The sequence below is a fragment of the Mastacembelus armatus genome, chromosome 8 (assembly GCF_900324485.2).
Source record: "Mastacembelus armatus chromosome 8, fMasArm1.2, whole genome shotgun sequence".
In the NCBI taxonomy this organism is placed as follows: domain Eukaryota; kingdom Metazoa; phylum Chordata; class Actinopteri; order Synbranchiformes; family Mastacembelidae; genus Mastacembelus; species Mastacembelus armatus.
The window spans coordinates 20,515,132-20,536,671 of NC_046640.1; the positions used below are offsets into that span (position 1 = coordinate 20,515,132).

Consider the following 21,540-nt stretch of genomic DNA (forward strand, 5'->3'; position numbering starts at 1 on the left):
ATAGGTGCAGAGGTTTTCACTTTTCTCTTACTTTTTGGGTGGAAGAGTCTTTTGGTCATGTGATGGATGATGATAATCAATATGTCTCATAGTTTAATATTCATACACCTAGTCCTGTGTACAACAAAAAAACTACTCACTAAGCTTCAGATACATTCAATTATATTTTCTAAATTAATTTCTGCATTTGACATGAAACATAGGTACAACACAGCTTCCTTTCAGCCCTGTGCAGCTCGTGCGAGCCAGATTTTGACATGTAAAGTGATTAAAATATGAGGATTACAGATTGTGTAGCACATATGAGCACTGACTTCTGCATGAACCAATCAAAACTGAGGAATATTAGTGATATTACTGTATTAAAGGATTGGGATTAAGTAAATCAGGGTTTTCCAAATCTGCACAAAAAGTGCACTTTGTGATATTTACATATTTCGTCAAATCAGGTTCTTTGGTATATCCCAAAATCATCATCCCCAAAACTCCTTTTAACAGAAAAAAATTTAGAAAAGTCAGGAAGTGCAACGAGAGACAGATGTTTCTTAAACAGTGGACAAATATGCAGCAGATGTGATGTACGTATAAGACATACTGAAATAAGAGAGTGGAAATCAACAGCTGTATTATAAACACACTGTATCTGACTACACATACACAGAAGAAGAAAAGTCAAGGACACCAGAGGTATAGAGGGAGCAAGATAAGAACAACACACACACACACACACACACACACACACACACACACACACACACACACACACACACACACACACACACACACACACACACACACACACACACACACACACACACACACACACACACACACACACACACACGAAACTTGAACAAACTGCAGGTACAGATTCGACTGCCTTCTGGACCCAAGTGCTGAAAAAACACTTTTTTATCTTTCATCTTCCTGTGTAGGTTGTGTAGGTGAACTTAAGGTAAATAACATTATTACTGTTTATGGACAAATCTGGCTCCATCAGAAACTTCTATATAAATGTTCAACAAATGTGAAGCGTCCTGGTCTCTTTCAGACTGACCCTGAGGTTATTTTAACTGTGGCAAATGATTCTTTTACTCTCCGTTTTTAATTGTGAGCTTTTTACATACAGTTGAGTCTTGCTTTTGTCTTCTTTGCCTATTTGAACTCTCAAGCACTGTCCCCTGGTTTTTAGTTTGCTTTACTTGTATGAAAAAAACCTGCAGTGTCCATTATTTTAGGACAGTTTTATAAATCCAAATATATCTTCATTTCTAACGATGAAGCCACAGACAGGGCAGAGTGAAAACAGATCTGTTATCGTGCTGAATAAAAATACACTGTATGAAACACACACACACACACACACACACACACAGAGTCGGGTTTACAGCATATGTCAATGTGTTTTATGGTCAGAGCATGTTTAATTATTTACTCCAGTCTTTTGAGGCCAGAGTGGTGTCGATTGCCACCACACTGAGCTGCCTCCCCTGCTCACCTGCATGTCTAGTCCAATACGACTAACTGTCCTTCTCTCTGACGCTGCTCCACATTTGCTGGGTGATTTAAGACCCGCAGACCCTCTCAAGGTTTTACTGAATGTTCTGTGCTGTTCTGGATAGAAACATGTCAGGGATGAATAGTGATCAGCTGTACCGCTCCACCCTGGGGATTTACTCGGTAAGTAACGGACGCTTTGTTTGGGCCGACAGCTCAAATTAGACAACAAACGTCTCAGACTGCAGAGCTGTGGTGTGAGTAACAGCTGTGGTGATTCTTTTTAAGTGACTGTTTTTGGTAAATGGGGAGTGAAGCTCAGTTTGTGTAATTTCTGCAGAGGAAACATGATGTGAATTCACAAAGTCCATTTCAAAGTCAGAGCATTTCCTTCACTTGATAACACCAAGGATCTGAGGCTGTGCTCAAGTGTTGGGGGGGGGGTTTGTGCTCATAAATACAGATTGTATTAAAGATAAATCTTATTGATCCTGAAGTGTGTGTGTGTGTGTTTCCCAAACAGAGCTTGATGGATGAGTTCAACCCAAGCCTGCAGAAACTGGTTTTACTGGGAAACAGCTACGTCCAAGCTTTCAGGGGTAAGAGAAAGAAAAGAACACAGTGTTAATGTGTATTTCCCACTTTATGAGTGTCTGAAATTCACACACCTATCTTTATAAGTGCAATAAACTAAACAAACTGTAACGGCAGAACACACAGTATGAGAGCTGTCATGCATCCGTCTCACTAGACCTCATTCCAAAGTTCATATGCTTTGGGAATATCCTGGTGCTGTTATGGCCTTGGTTATGAGCCTATGAGCCTATAACCAATGCCTACAGAGCTGGTTATGACTGTGCTGTCAACAGATGAACAACTACATTTCCATACGCAGGCGCTGGGATTGAGGATCGTGAATGTAATCTGCACTTAACAGTTTTGAATTTATTTTTATGCTTTCTATCTGACTGTTTCCTCTAAGTCCTGAGAGGAAAAGAATAGGTCACCCCAGAGCCAGGATTAAACTTTTCACTTGAATCGTAATGTGTCCATATTTTTCGCCTTAATTATCCACACCGTAATCACCTCTAATCCCTGTGTAACACCTTAAATGTTAAAGGATTTTAAAACACTGAGATGCAAATAAGATTCAGCTACAGAAGCACTTTAACAATGTGGTGCTTTTATTAGTGCTATTTTATTAGTTATAGGTGTTTAGTACATCCAGGAGCACTAAAGCTACATCATCAACAGTTGATTCATAGCAGCACCACTGCACCAAAACATACAGACTATAATGTTGTTGCCAGCTGCAAAGACGCTATAAATTTCCTGCATGTTTTCAAAAAAAAAAAAAAAAAAAAAAAAATAGCACGGACATCATGACATGTTAATGAGCGTAACAAATAGCTGGTTGATGCTATTCATTATGTCCCAATCCATTGTTATTAAAGTACTATCACATAGGTTTTCATTACTGAAATCCATTAGTGTCACAGCCTCAGGCAGGGTGTGTTTGATTGGTTTGCACTGGCGGTTGCACCTTCTGTTTCTAAAACGAGCAGGTTTCTCTCACCTGCTGAAGAGGCACCAGAACGCGTCTGTTCACGCAACTAACACTGTGCTCAACTTACTGAAGCAGCACCAGATCTACCTGGGCTGTGATTTGACCCCATTTCACTGCCCTACACAACCTGACAGCAGGAACCACACAAAGCTCAGTTGGAAAAAAGAGGATAGTTTCGATGTTTTCAAGCGAACTGGGTAACTTTTTAATAATTCTCACAAAACCAATTTTGTATTCCACTAGAAAATCCTCTGGGTTTAATTTAATCAGCAATAATTTGGAAAATTAAACAGAAGAACAGGATTTCTGTTTTCCCAACTGCTTTCAACAGAAACAAATCACAGGCAGAAACAGTGTCACAGACAATAGTTCAACAGACCTAAAATGTGATTTTATGCTGCTGTTTTTTAATATATTATATTTACAGAGAAATCTTTAATAATGAATAATTAATGTCTGGGTCAACCATTAGTGGGAGATAGATTGTGCTGCCGTCATAGTAATAGACTGCACTGTTCATGTTTGTGGGCGTTTCAGCTCTTGCTGCGACAAGTGAGGCCTACTTCAGTGCACTGTCAAAGATCGGAGAAAAGGCTTTCCACACGATGTCCTCACGCTCCCTAGGTATGTGCACACAGACACACACACACACATTCATACACAGCTGCTTGTGAAATCTCATTACTGAGTGGAAATACAAAAAGGGGCCTTTCTGTTCCTACAGTCCAGGATGTGAGTCTTTGATGTCTTTATGACCATTTATTAAACTAAATCAACTTTGTATGATAAGGACCCAAAGTTCACCCTCAGGTAGCACTTTGTTACTCCTTTCACAACTGCCACATATGTGTGTGATTGGCGTACTCTAAGGTGTGTGTGACTTCACCGCATCTAATACTGTTATTACCTATGAAACCTAAAAGATCAGACAGACCCAATATTTGTATCAGGTCACGTCAAGTTCAAGAACGTAGAAAAACCACCTAATCAGATTTCTGCATGAAAACTGAATGATTTAAAGTGAAACTGCAATATAATTTGTGTTCCGAGTGTTTTCTGATGCCAGTTGAAACCGAGTGTTGGCAGAGTATGAGAAGCCAGAAGGGAACATGAATAATAGACGATGACAGGCAGCAGGCCGTGCTCCCATCACTTCATCCAACTGTTCTAAAACGGGCGCAGATCCTGTTTAATAGCTGGACCTGAAGCGTCTGTCCAAACTGGATCATTAGTCTACTGTTACTGTGCAGTGAGTCCCAGCATAGATTATTAGTAGTCATGGTAAAAACTGAACTGATACCAGCTCACTTCAGTGCAGCTGCAGCTACACAGGGAGCTAAAGACACTTCCCATAATGAAAAAGGATGAGGAAAGCAGCTGGACTTGGACGTTTTTACTGAAGGCAGTTGAGAAACTGTCAAAACATTACTGGAAAAACACTACACTACATTTATGACAGTGACTACAAATCAGTAAAAACAAGATTGAACAAATGGCACTTAGACTGAAGGTGCCATAAAACAAACTGATGCAGTAACAAATAAACTGGAGACAATAGTAAAGAGTATGTGTCAAACTGTATCATCAATGACAAACAGTAACTGCTAATCTAGGAAATACACAAATAATAAAAAGTTAGCCCAACAGTAAATGAACTATTATACTAGCAGGGCATTAGCCTCAGATAGCTTCCTCTGTGGCTAGCTTAGTCTCAAAAGAACTACATTTATAAAACTACAAAAAATTATTATATTAGCATTACACTCACATCACAGTGGAAAGCATCACTGTTCTGATGGCATATTTATATTTTACTTTTCTGACCAAAATATTCAGCAGCACAGCACAATAACCTGTTGCAACTCTACTTCTTATCGACAACAAAGACCTGAATGGAACAGAGAAAAACTATTTTACTGAGTTGAGTGGAACTCTGTGTTCAGAAGGAATCCAAAATGAAATTTAGATGCAGCTTCAAGTCAAAAGAAGGGAACACTTCAGTGCTGAATCACTACAGGACGGTGTGCACACTGAATAAGATCCCAGATCAAATAAAAACAGATCCAATAAGAACAGAAGAATATATGCACATTAATCACAACCATTTCACTCTTAAGAATTTAATTTAAGTCAGTGCACAAACAGCTCAGTGAACAACCTGCAGCTATCGGAGCATCTCCCTGCCCTTCTGTTTATCGCTGAACGTGTGTGTCATCTGCAGTGAGTTTAACAGATAAATCCACAAACGTATCAAGGGTTAATGAGGCGGATGGCGTAACCAAAGATAAAGATGAATATACTGCATGATGTCATGGTGTTTGTTGCTTAATAGTAATATGTTCCATATCATATGTCATGCCTTCAAGGAGATGTCCTGATTCAGATCTCTGAAAGCCAAAGACGACTCACTTTGGAGCTGGAGGGACTCGTAAGTTCCTTCAACACTGCGCTAATGTGTCCACCAGCGTTCGAGTCTCATCTTGTAGTGTTGTAGTCATCATGTAGTTAATATGATTTTGTGTATTTTGTTCCAGTTCCGCTGGTTCAGCATGGAGGTTCTTCAGGAGATGGACAATAACATTAGACTGGACAAAGACTTCATATCAGTGAGTGAGGAATGAGCAGGGGCAGAACAAGATAGTAAAGCAAAGTGTTATCTCCTGGAATATAAATAATGGGAATAGTTATGGATCATGCAGTAGTATATAACACCCTCACCTCACAGACACATTCACTGGGTTACTAAGGTAGTTTTGATGCAACACTGTACTACAGCTGGGGTGAGGTGACATGAATTCTCCATTGCACAGGGCAGCAGGAGCCACTATGAGATGGAAGTCCAGAGACAGGCAGCAGCTCTGCAGAGACAGCTAATGAGAGGAAGCAACCAGGTCTGAGTGTTTCTCTCCCTCTCTTTCTGCACCACGTTATACGTATGTGTCCTTGCACAGTGCATATATGTACCGTAACTTATGTGTACCCTCAGGATTGTAGTGAGTATGTGCAGTTCCTCAAGGTGAGCCACGGAGAGGCTCTGGGGGAGGAGGAGAGGAGGTACCGCTTCCTGGCTGAGAAACACTGTGGGCTCATACAGTCCTTCGCCCACCTCATGAACAAGGTACACAGCTGCCATCAAGTAGATGTTTTAAATTTGTGTTGCCTCACTGACTGCAGGCGCTTGACAGGTTGGGTTAGTCGTGCAACGCATTATAGTTAATGTCAGAAAGATACATGAAGGCCCTCAAAAGAGAACTGACAGTAACATGCAACAATAATGTGGGACTTTATCGACCCCTGAAGAGAAATTCTCCTGAGCCACAGAGCAGCTGAGGTACAGGTACAGATTCAGTGTACGAGACCTGGATTCCCCCAGTCTACTGACATTTTACTGCTCCTGAGTTCAGTGCAGTAAAGCAAACCTAGTGGGTACTAACAAAACAGAGAAATATATTCACACCTGTCTTTTAACCTGCATCCTCAGTCTTCTAATAAACCTGTATCCTGCCTGTGGCCAAAATAAAGTCTCAGCAAGTCAGTAAAATTATAATATTAGTCAGGTCCTGACTTTTTAATCTCATAATTTGAACATAACAGGCAAAACTCTAATACGTGAATATAATTACAATAATTTGTTGTTTTATCATTTGGACTTATTAACTCATCAGTATAACTTTCTAAAATCATAGCGTTTTAATTTGCAGCTGCAGAATAGACATTTCTAGGACAACAAACAACAATACTTTCCGTCTAACCAGAAAAGAAGCAGCCACATGTGCATACCTGTGATTTACAATACATCTCTTGTCTCTTAATGCAACACCTATTAGGTGGGGGGTTCCCTGCAACAGACAGCTGATACATGGACAGAGAAAGCGAACGCCACCAGACAACCTGAGGCCGGACAACCCACAATTCTGGACAATGCTGTGAGTTCAGGGCAGAGTTTCTCAGAAATCAATTGTTTTTCCTGAATTATTCAAGCAGGGACAGAGCCAGATTCCATTTCAATCTTCCACCTCTTGAAGAGTACGCTGCTGGGATGAGATATAAGCCTGTGAAATTGTGTGAAATCGTGTGAAACCGAATGAGCCAGATCACCTTTTTTTTTTAAAAGTTACTGAAGCGAATGGAGTATATTTGAATTTATGAAGTAATATTAGATAAGAAAACATATTTGGATTGCTGGAGGGTTATCAGCACTGAGAACCTGATAATATCAAGACTTTTTTTTTTTTTTTTTCCCCCCACAGACACAATATGTTTTAGAGAAACTAGTGAATATTTCTCTTACCAGGGTGCCCTCTGGTGGCTGGAACCTTATTTAATTTGAACCTATCAGAATGAATCACACCTCCGGCATGAGGAACAAATCTGTTAGAGGAAAGATTCGAGGAAGATTAATCCTGTGTCTGAAATAGAAGAGAGAGATTATAGATCTCCTGGAATAAAAGAACAAGATATGTATAATTGTGACAAATCTCTGTGTTAATTGAAGCAATTATGCAAATAATGACTTGAAACTGAGCCCTACTGCACGTTTGCACACTGGCCTGCCTTTGAGAAAGCGTTCAGACAACTCTCCACGTCAAAACGGTGGCAACAGCATCAGGGACAGCTCACTGACTGAAAGCGTGTGGCTCTGTATAAAGGCTGCAATTACTATGGAAGGTAACAAAGATGGTACTGAGGTAAACCCTCTGTCTGAGTCTGTTCCTCATTGGAAAGTGACATGCCAATGAACCCACAGAGCTCACATCCTGCCGCAATAACAAGCAGAGGATTAAAATTGATTCTGTTTGTTTTGGTTCAACGTGGGATTTATCGTTGCTTATAACAGAGTGAAGCAATTCAGGAACATATTTAATACGAGCTTTTACAATCAAATGACACATATTACTCATACAAACATAGACTGCTTTATATCAAACACGCCCTCCACAATAAGGCAGACTTTATTACCTGCTCTCATGAACAACAACTCTGCAAGCAATGCACTTTCAAAATTTCCACCGACTCCCTCCTTACATACAGTTTAATTCCAGTGAGGCCACTATGATGATTTCTCTCTAATGTAGTCCTCAAATGTGGAAACATTACAGTTGCTGTTGAATAACAACGAAAAATCACTCACCAAGTTTTGTTTATACTGACAAAATTAACTGGAAATAATAACAATACACTTTCTCTGAATTTAGATGAAATTAAAATGTCACAACTGCAGATACAGAAATACTAACTGGACTTGTGCATCATGTAATTGTTTTACTGGTTGTGCAGAGAGGAATCAAGGAGGAAGAGATGAGAAAGAGCAAAGAGGAACTGGCCCTGGGCAAAATACCATCAAGGGGTGAGTGCTACTGTATTACAGGAGTACGGTCATGTTAAAAAAAAAAAAAAAAAAAGAGCAAGGACAAAGGTGTATTTATTTATAAATTTAGCATTTCAACAGTAAAATGAAATATCAAAAATAAAGTCTGAATGATGAGGAAAAGAACTGTGAAACATCCAGAATCAAGATGAAATAATATCTTGAGAAGGAATGAGATATTTTATTTTGATAATTTTTATTAGTACATTTTTAGATTTTTTTGTAAATGTATTCTTTACATTTCCACTTATTGTCAAAATGATAAAAAAAATAAAAATTATTTTTTAGAAATTCTGCCAAATAGCCTACCGTAATGTCACTAATATCGCAATGTCCCTAATACTCCGCCATACTTTCTTGACTGTTAACCTTCAGCTGATAGGTTGCTAACAGAAACAAGCATATTATAAAGACATTTTCACTTTTGGTGATTTAACTCTTGGTAAAGCGCCCACGTTGTCTGACATTCATTTTTCGACATGACTTGAAATTACGATGCTAGTTAGCTTAGCAGAAATCAGTTAGCATCTTACCTGCTAGCTTGCGGCTTCCTTGTCTCTCCATCGTAAAAAGTCATTTGTGGATCAAAAAAACACGAATATCCATAGAAAACTGAAGACCCGTTTTGAAGAACAATGGTCCAGTGATTAATCCAACTCATGCCATGTCGAATCCACAGTAACAATGGCAGGAATATACATTTTAACGTTGGAGTTTCAAGTTTGTTTGTTATCCGGGGATAATTCAGGGGGCTTGACCAATAATGAGTAAGATAGCTGTCGTCGGTACACGCCCACTAAGAAAATAACCAATCAGCAACTAAAATGAGCCGCCGCTCAATGAGATTAGCCAATAACAAAGCCGCACTGTTGTACACGCCCCTTGTGGTTTTATTGACAGCTTCAATCCACCAATAATATGTCAGAAGAATGAACCGCATGTAAATGAACGTGCAGCAGGTGTTGTAAATAAGAACCTGACATAATAATATGATTAGCTAACAAAACTAATGTGTTAAACAATAATCTAAGGAATGTTTACTTTTTTCATGGTCAATATAACCATCAGGTACAGTTTTAGTGCTGTGATTAGCTCTGGAGTCATAATAGTCACTGTAATCCACCTAAAATTTACATATTTCAAACATGTAGATGAGCACAGTGTGAATTTCAGTAAGAAATATGAAATAAAATAAAACAGAAAACAACCAGGCTATGTTTTCTGTCTATAAAACTTCACCTACCTGACTGTGGCAGAAGATGGAGAAGAAAAAAAACAAAAGGAAACTCAAGAGTAATGAAACCATGGGCTCTAAAGGGTTTTAAAATTATAAACAGTTTAAAAATTACAATTAATATTCAGAAACACACATATTCATGAAAGGATCCTGCAGGACTTTTCAACATAATCTGCATTTTAGAATGAAAGTCTTTCTGTAATATTTATTTTTGTCTGTAAATCATTTGCCGCTCACAGTACTTCTGTCTATATCAGTAATTTTGCCTTCATTTTACCAACTGCTTTATCACTCTTTCAGCCTTTTATCTCACTCTGTCCTCATAATTTTGCAGATCATGCACTCTCACACATCCTCTTTTGTACACTCCACTCCTTTTTAGGTCTGCTTAGCTAGAGTAAAAAAAAGATACAGCACCAGTGTCTCAGAAATAAACAATTTGTAGGATATTAAATAGTGCTCCTCCTTCTATTCAGCTTTCAGCCTTTGAACTGTAGCATGCACCAAGCTTTTCGTCTGTGGCAATACAGCGACCTAACTGCTGTGTACTGGAGAGAAACACAATCGTTGGTATAAATTAATGAATTGCATCCACGGCCATCCAAGCAAAAATTATTATGCATAGAGTAAGATATTAAGATGTCTGCTAACCCTGTGAGTCATGAATACCAGCACCATAATGAATAAAGAAATAAATCCTAGCCATTTATAGATTCTAATTAATCGTTTCACTAGAGATCCTTATTTTCCATTTAAGCGCATTTGTCAGCTAAGTTGTGCTTTAGCAGCCGCCCTCTCTGCATCTACTCAGTGTGTTTCATTTTTCACCTTCCCAGCCCCATCTCCCCAGGGAAGCATTTCTTGCTTTGCAGCAGACCCAGCGGCTGGAGGTCCTGGGGGGAGATCCATGAGGGCCCTGGTTGCCCACCAGCCTTCTGGCTCCAGGCCCACCCTGCTGCCCTTCACAAGGGGAGAGGTGATCACTGTGCTGGTGCAACAGCCCAAGAACGGCTGGCTGTACGGACGCGCTGACAGTAGTTTACGGTGAGAAAAGCTCCTTTGTGGATGTGTGTTTCTGTACTGATGTAAATTTACTTTACCACTGTCTATCTGTACCCACTGTACTTCCTCTGTCTGGTGCTAAACAGGTTTTCTTCTGCTGCACTGCTTTCTCTTGCACAGTGAAACCATTCAGAACCTTTTAAAGCAACAAAATGAAAAGGAATAATAACAATTTATTAAAAATAAATATATTAAAGGTTAAAAGAACAAATAAAAAGCAAAAGTCAAAACATATATTAAAGCAAGATTGATATAATTCTGTGAGGGCATAACTAGGCACTGCAGTGCTTTGAGCTAGATACTTATATCAATATAACATGATGAAGTTTAGCATCTAGCATTTTCTGTATTTGCCATTTTAGTTTAGGTTGTAAACATGAGAATGTTTTCTAATTAGCACTAAACAGAAACTGCAGCTGAGGCTGATGAAAATGTGAATAGTTTGGAGGTATTGGGCATTAATGGAAATACTGGAGTTAAAAATAAAGTGAGAGGGAAAAGCTTGTAGGTTCCAGCCTTTTGGGACCATGAATATGTGTCTATAACTTCAAGGTGACAGTCCAATATTTGTTGAAGTATTTCAGTCTGGGCCACATTGCCAGTAGAGCCATGATTCAAAGCTATGAACAGCACCATTAATGTTCATTAAGAAGTTGTACTGGCTTAATTTCACTCTTTCATTTTCAGCCAAGGATGGTTTCCAGCCTCCTATGTGGAACCACTGGACGATACTGCAACCAGGTCCAGGTACAACAAATGTGACTGTTGAATAAAAATAAAAGTATTTTATAATAAATGTGTTTTCATATCTTCCTGACTCTTACTATGCCAGACAAGAAGACAAAAATCAGTGTCCAAATGCCACCTACTGGTTCTCCTCATCCTTAGGATAACACACTAAATGCATCCAGGACGGTTTGCCTTTCAGCCCCTCCAGACTGTCCCTATTGTTTAATGGAGCAGACAGTTTTAAAAGCGGGTCAGGATTAAACTCCTGGTGTAACGTGAACTATTTGGGAGATATTTGGGTGACCCATTTCCCTAAGGAAACCAGGAAGAGTTTTTAAACTTTGCTGATTTACTGTGGACACATGCCAATAGCTGAGTATTTAAAATATAAATGTAAAACATTTACACAAGTATTAAATAAAACATGCTAAAACCTATATTTATGTGTTCAAAACAAATAAAAAGTAATAAAGAGACCACTAATAACGAAGGAAGGAATTTTTTTGTGTAATTTCAGTACCTCCACCCTCCGAAGCAGCAACAGCATGAGCAACCTGCTCAACCAATCAGGAAGCAGCAGCCACATCGCTGCCCCGCCCCCTCCACCTCCACCACCATCATCATCCATAATTTCCAATAAACGCTCTGAGATGGAACCAGTCACATCCAACCCTGACAAAAGGGCTGAGTCTAACTCGGAGAACAAGGTATGAGAACCAAACAGCCTGTCGATCAATGTAACTGGTCAGTTCTGAAAGTTAGTCATCAAATTTTTTATTTTACTGGTGTTATTATTATTATTTTTATGCAAATAAGGTTTTAATAGGATAACAGGAACTACACTTAGGTTGCCAGGTTGTAAATGAGTATAACAGAGTTAAATATTGGTAATTGGTTAAAATACTGAGTTTCTAATAAACCATCAAGTCTGCAGTAACTAATTTAAAAGGTCATTGATAAGAGGTTTTAATCCGTCAAGTCTATAGGTTGTAAATGTAAATAAGTAATAACTAGTAATCAGATTTTTGGCCTGGTTGCACATCACGGTCCACTAATGCTGTTGGTTCATATTTGAGTAGTTAACTGATCATTATGTTTCTGAAACTGAGTGAACCCACGCGGGTTAATTAATGAACCCCTTTGGTTTTGGTGCAGTGAAGGTGGAGAGATGATACGGAGCTGTTCTCATGAGATACAACGTTCTGTATATAGATCTGTGCATTTCTCCCCTCTGTCCAGCAGGGGCACTGTGACAAGGTGCTGTTCTCCATGACACCACAGCCCTCATTCTGGTGGATGCAGGGAGGAAGCTCCAGCTGCTGAGGGTGCAGGGGCGAGGACGTTGTGTGCAAGTGTCTGTGCATGTGTGTGTGTGTGTGTGTGTGTGTGCACCCATCTTTATTGTTAGATTTCTGTATGCTGTTTTATTTTTCTGAAGGTCCTTGTGAATACATTCTGTAGGTCTGATACCTGTGTGCTGCTGCTGCAGCTTTAGAAATATTTCTGTTTCTGTTACGAACATGCAGAGACGTTTTGACAGAAAGAGGCGTAAGGTGATAAATGGTCCTTAACAATTATTATGTTTTGTTTTTGCAGTTTATTTTTTGGTCTTACATTTTTGGGGTTTTTTGACAGTTTGTCTTACAAAACAAAACGTAATGACATTACCTGTCACATTATTAATAATAATCAATGAATCAACGAAAAGAACTAACGCTGCTCCTTCGTCCTGGTGTCTCTGCATGGCTTCAGTTGTTGTTGCTCCCTGGCCCGCCGCTTCTGTGAAAACAGTGTCAGGGGGACACAGTCTGAATGAAGTGTGTGTGTGGGGCTTTGTGTAGCAGCTTGAGTTGGAGAATGAAAGCTGAGGTCCAAGGGGTCGAGGGCTGCTGAGCCTCCATTGCTGCATATGTCTACAATTTGTGTTTGGACTGGCCTTCACTCACCCACAGCCTTTTTCTCCTTTTCTCCAGAGACCACAGCCACATGGATCACGACCGGAGCTCTTCCCAAGGTAAGAATAATGCTACTGGTTGCTCTGCTCTGAAAGCACAGACAGGTTGTTAAACTGGAGGCCACTCATGTTCCCTGCTACAGAAACTATTTTTGAAGTATATCATGAACCCATTAAATCAGAGAAGGACAGTGATGTAAAAGGGGACAGATCTGATTTCCCTCCATTAGAGTTTGAAGTGCATTTAGCACTGAAGCCATTGCAGTTATGGTCTTTTGGGAACCTTGGCTGCTGTTCTCACTTCAGGTGAACAGTTTGTTGGATGATGCACACACAGTTTGAAATGCAGTGCTCATCTGTCTTGTTATAACCTCAGCCGACAGGTTCATTGTGCATCAGAACATTGGATGATATTGGTTTTCTAGACTCTGTCTATGTCGTCCTCTGTTTTATTCTCCTCTCTCTTTTCCACTGCACGGTTTGAAGGGGTACCAACCCATTTGCGACAGTTAAGCTGAAGCCCACGTCCACCAATGACAGATCGGCCCCACGTCTGTATCGAAGATGACACGTTAACCCTGAAACACCTTCAGCAGACTTGACTTAGTTCATTCTGGTCCTTGAGAGACTATAAGGCTGAGTAAGTGGACCTTAACAAATACCGTTATAGTTTGTCATACTTCCGACAATTGTCTGTTCACCACAGTGTCCTTCTGCATGGACACACAAAATAGGAGAAAGGAGATAAATTAGAATGAGGGTTTTTGCAGGAGTTTTAGATACATGTATACTTTGCATCTGGGTAAATCAGAAACCAACAGCTACAGTGATACTGAATTTGGTCTTTTATATATATATTTTTTTGTTGTGTGACTGTTAAATAGAAAGAAGAAATCACTGCATAAACTAATTCCTTGGTTTAAAAATAAATGCTGAATGTTAGATATTTCTGTTCTGTGTACAGATAAATGTTAATAATCATCGTAAAAGCTTGTTACTGTGCAGTAAAATCATTTATAGCTCAGGGATGATTGCATGATGCCATGTACTGTATAAAGCTACATTAATTAACTTTGTTTTGTTATTCTATTGCATCTGAATCATTAATCTTTACATGTTCTACCTGTAATATTACTGTGAGTTCATTGCTAAATATTAATTGCATTACAAATGTACTTTGGGAAATGGCTCATAGAAAATGAAAATTTAACCTCTGGCAGATAATATGTTGTAAAAAATAGAAGAAACTGTCTGAGAGAGAAGTAAAAGAAAAATGTAATACCATCTTTATAACCTGGTATAATTACTTACCATGTATTTCTCTATATTATAATCCGAATGTTGATTTAAAATGTAATGTAGTAACTAAGAAAAATAAAAATAAGGTTTTTTTTTTTGGTTAAATCATCTGACATGAATTAATGACTACTAAATAATGAACCGTCAAAGTTAGAGTTTACAAAAAAACACGTTCCTTGCGTCTTTTCCTTGCGTCTCAGTCCTGACCTGTAAGATGCAAGGACAGAGGAGCTGGGAACCATTTTTAAGAGACATGAGACGTCCTTTCATCCAACCCTTAATGTGAAGTGTCCAATCCCAGACTGACTTCTGAAACAGGAGCATGTCAATCTGCAACAGGCTCTACTTACTCGTGTCTCCTCGGTTATTGCTCCTGCAGGCAGCCTCCTCACTCTGTGGTGCTATAAGAGTTTTGGTACGTCCTTCATCACAGCAGATTCCTACGACTTCCAGACGGACCGAGGACTGATCAAAATAAGGGAATTGAGAGTTGTGACGTCACCTTTTCCCTTATATTAATGCGAAATCCATCGCTCTGATATGAAGCTGGTTGGGAAATGACAGTAAGGGCCTTTAAGAGTACCAGACGCTGCTACTTGTCGTATTGTGTTTATAATACTGCGACACTGTTTGAGCAGTGAGAGTTTTCTAAGCTGAACTCCACAGTTCTCTGCTCGTTGTTTAAGTGATCGTGTCCAAGCTTCAGCTCAGTGTTTATTTGCTCAGGCGGTAAAATGGCCTACTAAAGAAGATTCCCGCTTTGCCTGTTTGGGTCCTCCGCTGGGCATACTTAACCCAAATTGAACCTCAGTGTGAATCCAATCCTGCTAATGGCCTGACAGCATGGTTCTGTTAAACTAGCACAGCACATTGGAATAGAGACTTGGAATAAAGTGGAATAATGTGACGTCTGCCTTGCTTTTCCTCTGTCAGTGAAGGTGCATTTATAATGTGGAGTGTTTGGCCTCTTTAAAGACAAAGGCTTTTTGGAATTAACCAGATCACACATGATTAGTTTTCTTCATTTTATTTTATTCTTTCACAGTTTGACCTCTTTCTTTTGGTATGTTTACAATAGCTCAATACCACAGGAGAAAAGAATGGAGAGACAGATGGGTGCTTGGATGGGGTGACTGATATAGGGCTGTGAATGCAGGAAGGGCCGAAAGTGAAACTGACAGGGAAGAGAGAAGCAGAAAAAGGGAGAAAGATGCAGGAAAAGTGAGAGGAAGTGTTGGCCAGTGAGAAATACAAAAGGAAAGGATACTTTCTCTTATAATATCTGTTTTCCTTTAATCTACGTTATGATTTAAGATGAGAGGTGTATTCCTGCAGACATGTTTTATATCTACATAAACAGAAAAAAGAACATTTTGTATAAAAAGGATCAAACAAATAGGGGTATTAGGGCATGTGTGGGTGTAAAGGGAGGTAACACGCCACGGCCTACTTCCTATAGCGCAGCACTGCACTTAGTAAAGAAGCAGTGGGGAGCGGGAAGAGGAGTGTGTCTGCAGTCTAGTGGTGTGGGAGTCAGGTGGGGTGGTGGTGGGTGCTGGGGAGGGACAAAGAGGGTCAGCAGACTGTGTCAGGATGTGGTGGTGGTGGTGGTGGTTCAGAGGTGACCTTAAAGTGCTAGTCAGTCACACTAGCAGAGTTTATTCTTTCACCAGGGCAGCAAATTCTGCAAGAGAAGAAGAGAAAGAAAAGCTATCAGTTATTTTCTCCATGTGTTTAAAGATATATAGCTGTAAAATGACTTTCAAAGCTTTTGCTCAATATTCAAAGTGCAAATTATGGAGTCTGGGACTGTATAAAAATGATTAGGCTTTTTCCCTGTCACCTGGAAATACAAAAGAAGGGATTTTAGTTCTGCATCTATTTCCTCTGGGGCTTTGAAATAGTCTAAAAACTCTATGAGCCATATGGAAATATCAAGCAGGGACTGAACATTATCTCTCTCATGAAAGATAATGGCCTTTTTCACCAGCCAGTAGTTATTATGATAAAGTTAAATGTATCATACTGCTAATGTGTAACATATGCATGTTCAGCACATCTAAACCAACTAAGAGATGAAGCAAAAACAGAATGAATGGAGAGCTGCTGCCTCTCAGCCATTAGCCATTACAGTGCTAATAATGGTTTATCAATAGCTGCAGTGAAACGACACAACATACGTTTAGAAGAATTTTGGAAAATGCTGCTTTCACTGTTAAAATAATTTATATTCATTTCTTTTTTGAAACAGTCGGACATACCACCCCTCAGCACGTTCCTCTACTGAATCATACACACAGTCAGTGTGTTGTTTTTGGATTCATGACTGAGTAACTAAAAAAACACACTGGGTCAAACTCCACAGACTCTGTGGGTCAGTTCATTTGGACACTGAAGCAAAAAGATGCAACGTGTAGAATAAATTGCTCAAATGAGGCTGTTGTTGCAAAATGACACTATAAAATGAAACTGCAGGTTTTTCTGATTGGCTCAGTCTTCCCACTGGTTTTCATTGCTGAACAATTAAACAAGTGCCACAGGAAAACACTATTTATTTGTGTGCACTGCCACTGATGTAATCAGATGTTGGGGTTTACCATCGACTCCAATCTTGCCGTCTCCATCCTTGTCGGCTGCTTTTAAAAATGCTTTGGTTTCTTTGTCTGTCAGGTCCCTGCCATCTTTGGCAAAACCCTTCAGGACGAATCTGGTCAGAGACAGACAAGCAGGAAGGATCTGTGTCATAGCGCTTCGGTTTTGCGTGAATTGAAATCATTTACTCCGTCATGTGTGTCGTCTCACTTGAGCTCCTCCTCCTCTATGAAGCCGCTGTTGTCAGCGTCCAGCACCGTGAAGACCTTCTTCACATCGTCAGCGGACTTGGTCTTCAGACCCACCATCTCGAAAAACTTCTTATGGTCAAAGGAGTCAGCAACTGCACACACGTAAAGAACAAAATATAGACGCACAACTTCTAAACTCCACAACTTTAAGCCTGGATGCACCTCTTCACACCCACTGACACCTGATGAAATGCTTTACGTCTTTACAAAAGAAGGATTTCCATCCATCCATCCATCATCTATACCCGCTTATTCCTTAACCAGGGTCACAGGGATCTGCTGGAGCCTATCCCAGCTCTCTTTGGGTGGAAGGCAGGGGTACACCCTGGACCATCACCAGTCCATCACAGGGCCAAGAAGGATTTCTATTGTCGTAAATAAAGTTACACATTTTCTAATAATGAGGACGAAATCCATCACAGTTCAGTTCTACTTTACTACTCTAAAAGTTTCTTGTCCTGTGACGAGCCCAAAGGCAGAAATTAATAGTCATAATGTGACAGTTTAACAGTGTGACAGTTATAGATTGAGAACAGGGGTTTGCCTGAGGACCCATCAGTTGTAGGTCATGGAGCTTTAACTACCTCCTGTCTGTCTGAAGAGCAAACGCACTAACTAGGCCTACAGGTATACAAGGAAACAGAAGTTTTCATTAGTATGATTTTTTGCCTAATAAACTACTTTAGCTTGGGTCAAGTCCATTCACAGCTGGAGCTCTTTAATGGTCTTTAACCACCTTGGAACATGCATCTCTAAAGAGAAGAGATAGTGCTGAGAAAACAAACATGATGAGTGGTTGTGGTTTGGATTTTGGGCCAATTGAAAAATGAAAGTAATGAACTTTTTTTTTGTATGTGTGGTTGTGTGGTGCCCAAAAACACAGCTGAGTGTTGGTGCTACCTGCTCCTTTACCTGCAAATGCATCTAGAGCTTTCTTGATGTCATCAGTGTTGAGGATCCTGCTCATTGCCATCTTGGCTGTTGGAGAAGAGAGATGATAAAAAGGAGACAGGGGCAGGGACACAGAGAGGGGACAAGGTTAAAAACAAGGTCGCAGGACGAGAACTCTGTGACGTTCTCCTGTTACACTGGTGACGCTCTGGAAATGGAGCAGGAAACCAGGACATGTGGGAAGAAGGTGATGAGTGATGGGGTGAATCAGAGACAGCGGAGGAGAGAGGAGGAAGGAAACGTGACTCAGGTGGAGGAAGACGACAGGACAATGTTGGTCGAAGTCATCAAAGTTAAAGAAGAGACTGAAAGAAAATATTAGAATGAAGAAGCAGGACACATGGACAGAACAAGCACCATTTCATCTGAGTGATATCACTGAGCTCGGGAACGCGGGGCACGGGGTCGGAGGCCGAGTTAGCTGAGCTTTGACAGGTCGTCTGTGGCGTCTGCTGTGTCTGAAATAACACAGGACAATTCAGTTTGTCAGTCCAGTCCACACAGAGAATCTTCTTGTCCCTCACACTGGGAAAGGGGAGCCCAGTACTTAACATCACTTTGGCTTTTCACTCAGTGTGTGACTGAACCTGATTGCTGCTCATGAAGCTGTCACCTTCCCTTGACTTTGACCGATGTGCTCCTCCCTTCTGTTGCTCCTGCAAGCACACGTATACAGCGTGCACACACTCAGAACCGCACACACACAAGGTCTTCAAACAAGCAGCGGGCTCTTCAGTGATGCGGTGTCAAGAACAGGTGGGTGACATGTGGACTGAAGGACGGGGTGCTTTGATTTCACTTTGCTCTCTGTGGTCTGGAGGGGACTGACAATTCATTCGCACAAACCTCACCTCTACCTAAACACACACAACACACACACACACACCACTCATTGAGCTGCTTTAATAACCTTTCTCGGAGGTTAAATGAATCTATCCACCAGTTAGTTTATGAGTATAAAAGCATAAAAACACATAAGCCCTGGATTGATGTGCATTGGATTGTGTTTCCTGTGTGCAGCACATAATGCTGAGCTGGTCAATATCATCGCTCTGCCCTTCTCACTGTTAGAAATACAGTCTGCGTTGTCTGCACGCTGCTTAGAAATCACCCATGCTAATATTTTGCTGCATCATGTCTTAAGCACTTTAACTATTCTAATGTTATCTGCCACACTGTGCCCTTAGCTGGACGCATTAAAGGTTAATATCCACAAAAACACAGATGTCATTAATATAAATCATCAGTTAATAACCTCAGGGAGCTTATCTGAGGAAGATCATATTTGAAATATTCATATATGTAATTTAAAAACATTAAGAGACGCAGTACATGTCCACGCTTAACAACATAATGATCTTTAAGTGTGTTGGGTGTAAACTACTAACAGATGAATGCATTGTTAACCACAGTGTCAGCTTCACTGATGTGTGAGCGTCTGGAGAGGAGCCTCGGTAACGCACAGCTGCACACACAGATCGATACCGAACACACTTATTATTACCAAAGCACAACCTCCTTCTCTGACCTTTACTACAAAGGTGTCCAATGGGAAAAGAAACAATTTACCGTGAAATGAGGAGGGGAAGATTGACTTACGGAGATATCTCAGTCAGTGTGCTGCTGGCAGAGCGGCGTAAAGCAAACCCTGCTGATTTATTTAAAGCAACAAATAAAGACCAGTTGTGTTTGTGCTGATCAGGCTTATGATGCCTGTATACATGACATCTGCTATCAGCACCTGTACAGCTCACTAATTAACACATTACATAAAGTTTATGTACCTTCAAAAACTGAGATGGTAAAATGAGTAGATGTTTTGTGCTGAACTATTTTCTTTGAAAGGGTGGAAGCACATCTTCCTAATATGGTGAAATACACAGTCAGCTTTAGCCCTCAGGCAGGTTCATTTTCACTGGAAACCAGTGGGTCCATTACCCCCAGAAAACCATGTGCATGATCCCGAGAATATCTCTCTCCCTGCTTCACTGCAACTTTAAGAGATAAATTAGACCATTAGAGGCTGCTACCAAAAGCTAATGGGAGAAAACAACTGACTCACACAATGGACTTGGCCAAAACTGAAATAAAAAGCCAGGGAGGAAAATATGACAGAGGAGGATCAGGTGAGCTGCATCTCCCCAGATGACCTGCCCAGAGCAGGTCCCGCAGGCTGAGTGGCTGCCTTTCAAAGCAACTGTTTCTTAAGTAATCAATATCAGAGCAATCTTTTCTCTTTTTCAAACTCCATCTGAATCTGGTGCGATACGAGCATCAGACACCACCAAGGTTATCTGCTGCACGGCACTGCTGGTATAATGCACTTATTGTTTAGGTGCAGCCATTGTCTATAACCACTATCTCTGCCATCTCCAGCCTAAATGTCCTTGTTTTGCCTGCCCCTCCAGTGTGCTGTTTACTTCTCGTCTGAACTCATAAGGAATCAGCATTTCTAGGGCAGAGGCAGAAAAACAGCCTTTCTCAACGTGGAACAGAGGAAAATACAGTTTCACAGATGTCAACAGGAAACTGATGATGTCCCTCCAACATATGAGCCCTTTGAGACGGACAAATATGTGAAGGTGGTGCTTCCTCCATAAGAGCCCTGATGGTCACGCTCGGTGTGGGAAACCTAACCCAGATTGCTGCTCTGCCAAGTCCCTGGTCTATTGTAACTGCTGCATGAGTGTGTGAATGTGTGTGAATGTGTGTGTGTGCACGGAGTCAAGTGTTTATGTGTGTTACAGAGAGAGAAGAATTCACTTGTCTTTCAAGAAACCCTACCCCCTTGCTCCCATCTGACTTTATATATGTTTAAGGAAAACCATAAAAATGACTCACAGCACACAGATAGAGAGTCACAGCAAAGGAAGAAAAGGGGAAACAGTGATACTGCAAACAAATATGGCTCCTCGGGATCATTGTGTAGAGTTTGTGAACTACTGTCCTCTACACAAATAGGATTTGATGGTATTGTGTGGTGAGTTTTTCCTCCTTAACGCTGCTGTGTCAGTGCTGTAACCAGCCACTGAA

At 40.4% G+C, this 21,540-nt stretch overlaps 2 protein-coding genes across 8 annotated transcripts in view; one reads left to right on the forward strand and one right to left on the reverse strand.

The window, feature by feature from the left end:
* The first annotated feature begins 1,503 nt into the window (after positions 1 to 1,503).
* On the forward strand, positions 1,504 to 14,683 carry baiap2l2a (BAR/IMD domain containing adaptor protein 2 like 2a). 4 transcript variants are annotated; one of them, XR_003296710.1, is made up of 15 exons: positions 1,504 to 1,680; positions 2,021 to 2,096; positions 3,602 to 3,688; positions 5,431 to 5,492; positions 5,599 to 5,670; positions 5,875 to 5,955; positions 6,051 to 6,182; positions 6,892 to 6,990; positions 8,342 to 8,411; positions 10,506 to 10,713; positions 11,419 to 11,478; positions 11,978 to 12,167; positions 12,700 to 12,808; positions 13,434 to 13,474; positions 13,901 to 13,983. XR_003296710.1 is itself a non-coding variant. In XM_026325200.1 (15 exons), exons 1-13 carry the CDS (start codon positions 1,600 to 1,602, stop codon positions 12,781 to 12,783), a joined length of 1,302 nt encoding a protein of 433 aa, XP_026180985.1. In that variant the 5' UTR covers positions 1,504 to 1,599; the 3' UTR covers positions 12,784 to 12,785; positions 13,434 to 13,474; positions 13,901 to 13,929. The 4 variants fall into 4 exon arrangements, 2 of the variants coding, with proteins under 2 accessions (XP_026180985.1, XP_026180984.1); XR_003296711.1 differs by having other exon boundaries at positions 12,703 to 12,808; XM_026325200.1 differs by having other exon boundaries at positions 12,700 to 12,785; positions 13,901 to 13,929.
* Positions 14,684 to 15,759: 1,076 nt separating this feature from the next.
* The window catches only part of pvalb6 (parvalbumin 6), a 51,861-nt gene continuing 46,080 nt past the window's right edge, over positions 15,760 to 21,540 (reverse strand). For all 4 annotated transcript variants that reach the window (XM_026324847.1, XM_026324845.1, XM_026324846.2 and 1 more), the window contains 4 exons: positions 18,469 to 18,534; positions 17,516 to 17,648; positions 17,311 to 17,420; positions 15,760 to 16,397 (listed from right to left, as the gene is read on the reverse strand). In XM_026324847.1, coding sequence (XP_026180632.1) covers positions 16,372 to 16,397; positions 17,311 to 17,420; positions 17,516 to 17,648; positions 18,469 to 18,529 — 330 coding nt within the window. In that variant the 5' untranslated portion in view covers positions 18,530 to 18,534 and the 3' untranslated portion in view covers positions 15,760 to 16,371. The remainder of the gene's footprint in view (positions 16,398 to 17,310; positions 17,421 to 17,515; positions 17,649 to 18,468; positions 18,535 to 21,540) is intronic.